The 2,569-nt window shown below is 33.2% G+C and overlaps 1 protein-coding gene across 1 annotated transcript in view; it reads right to left on the bottom strand.

Moving 5' to 3' along the window:
* Nucleotides 1-1,094: 1,094 nt before the first annotated feature.
* LOC106532905 (SH2 domain-containing protein 7) overlaps nucleotides 1,095-2,569 on the bottom strand; it is a gene marked incomplete in the record, with an annotated part of 8,882 nt that continues 7,407 nt past the window's right edge. Inside the window, 1 exon segment of the mRNA XM_014029072.1 lies at nucleotides 1,095-1,182. Coding sequence (XP_013884526.1) covers nucleotides 1,150-1,182 — 33 coding nt within the window.

Consider the following 2,569-nt stretch of genomic DNA (forward strand, 5'->3'; position numbering starts at 1 on the left):
TGATAAGATACTTGTACTTTTACTCAAGTATCACTTTGAGGTACTTTATACAACACTGGCTTCATTTATATGTTTTTATGCTCTGTTGTACTATTTTGTTCCTTACTTACTTACCTGATAAGTACTATGCATGTACCTGGTACAATCAGGTAAACATGTGACATACACCAGTCTCTGTATACTGTTTGTAATTATAGGCCTGTCAGAGTCTGTTTGTTCAGACTTTATCTTCTTACAGAAGATAAGTGAATAAATTGATCCTCAGTGTTTATCAGGGAGCTGAACAACACAGATCTGATGAACAGGTTGGTGAGGCTTGGAAAGATAATATCATCACAAAAAGTCTCCAAGTGATGAGCAGTGACACCACGCTGAGGACGGTCATGTGACAAATATCTGCTGTGGCCATAAAACCAAGGTTAAAGCCTTGAAATGTTTCTGATTTTATTCATCTTTATATATCTTTATTATCTTTTAGAACAAAATGTTGCTCAGAGCTCCTCCTGCTTGAAGACAGTCAGTACCAGTAGGTAGTACCAGTAGGTAGTACCAGTAGGTAGTACCAGTAGGTAGTATCAGTAGGTAGTATCAGTAGGTAGTATCAGTAGGTAGTACCAGTAGGTAGTATCAGTAGGTAGTACCAGTAGGTAGATTGTTGTGTATTTGTTGACAGGCGTATCTCTGGATGCTGTGGAGGGTTTGGTTTTTCATCTCGTCAATCATTAGTTGTCATCAGAAAACATCCAGATGATTTAATGATCAGTTTATGTCTCAACTCTTCATTTCTTGCCTCATAATCACGTTTAAAACCAAACAAGATCCTTCTCTTTGTAAATAAAGGTTGTTTTCAGTCTTTAAACTGTCCTGTTTACAGCAAACCTGATCTGGTTTTACTGCAAAGTGCTGGAAACAATAACTCCTGAAACGTATTTATTTATTTATTTATTTATTTATTACAGGGACAGTGCAGCTTTATTAATATTTCCAATCACAGCTTCATCTTTGCACCTTGATCACAGTAAAAATCTAAAACTTAACAAGTGAAGCGATGTATTTTAATAATTAAACCCAGATTATTTTTATTTCTTTCAGACTCTTTGAGGAAAGAAAAGGAAAAAGTCCAGAAGAAGTTGAGATGAGTCGTTGCTTTTACTTCTTCATGAAATTCTTCCATTTTAAATTCTGTGAAGACAAAAGAGGAAAACTGTTCAGATGAAATAKTTTGAATATTTTTGTTCTTTGTATAATAAATACAGATTCTCACTGCAGCTGATGGGAACGAGTTAAACAACTTTCAGGAGGAAGTCAGTGTTTCACAGAAAACTGTTTTTAACCTGTTTGTTATAAACCTGCAGCTGTGTTTATTCTTTTATACCTGAATATGTGATAAAATACTACATATAACAGAATCCATCCAAAGTTAGTTCTGAATGTCCTAACCAATGAGCAGCTGGAGAAAAAGGATTTAAATTTTTTAAAGTATTTTTTCGTGTTTTTATTTTTCAGTGACTAGGTGTTCACTGAATAAATGATGAACAAGATGAAAACAAACCAGGTGAATTATTTCATTTCTCACCTGTTTTCCTTCATATCTTTAGAGGAAAACAGGAAGTAAAGAGAAGAATAAACTNTAATAAAACTTAAATGTATGTATAAATGTGACTGGTTTTTGCAAAGTCAGTCAGAATAAGCAAACTACATGAAATAACTGATTTTTGCCGTGACACCATTTAACAATACCAGTAACCCGAAGAGCTAAAATACTCCTCCTAATCCACATTTAAATGGAAGTTTTCTAACAGATATTTCCTCAGAAATATTTATATTAATTTTTTTAGCTTTTTTTTAAAATTGATCAGTTATTTCAGCCTCAGGAAATCCCTTCATTTAATGTTGGTTTTATCATGAAGCTTGAGAATTTCCCTTTTTAAATAAAGAGCTGGAAATCCAGATGACGTCACTTTAATGCTAAAGATTTCTGCTGAAAGTAGCTGAAGAAGCAGAAAATGTTTATTGGCATAACCGTTTAATGTGAGTTTAATTTGAACAGCTGACGTTTGCTGAAAGTAAGAAAATAAAGGTGAACAATTAGAAAAAAGTTTTAATTTGTTTTAATGAAGCCAAAGCAGCTGAAATTAACTGAAAAATTGTTAAAAAGTAGCAGAAAAGCTTAAATTAGTCAAATAAGGCTGAAAGAGCACTTATTGCTGAATTAAGCAACAAAAAGCTGAAATCATCACAAAAATATTAAATTAGCTGAAAATAAAAAGCTATTCGCAGCTAGTCGCTTTATGGGCAGAAAACAGCTGAAATTAGGAAGCTGCTGAAAAAAGCCTAAAAAGTTTAAATTAGCAAAAAAGTTGCTGGAAAAAACCATGTTTGCTGCATTAAGCCACAAGCAGATGAAATTATAAAAAGATGAATTTAGCTTGGAAAAAGCTGCATTAGCTGAAAAACAGTAACTAAAGAGGCAGAAAACAGCTGAAGTTAGCAGGAAACTGCTGAATTAAGCACAGAAAATGAGAAATTAAGGGAGGAGGAAAAATAATACATTTACAGAAGAAGATGC

This window comes from Austrofundulus limnaeus, unplaced genomic scaffold (genome assembly GCF_001266775.1).
Source record: "Austrofundulus limnaeus strain Quisiro unplaced genomic scaffold, Austrofundulus_limnaeus-1.0 Scaffold848, whole genome shotgun sequence".
Lineage (NCBI taxonomy): Eukaryota > Metazoa > Chordata > Actinopteri > Cyprinodontiformes > Rivulidae > Austrofundulus > Austrofundulus limnaeus.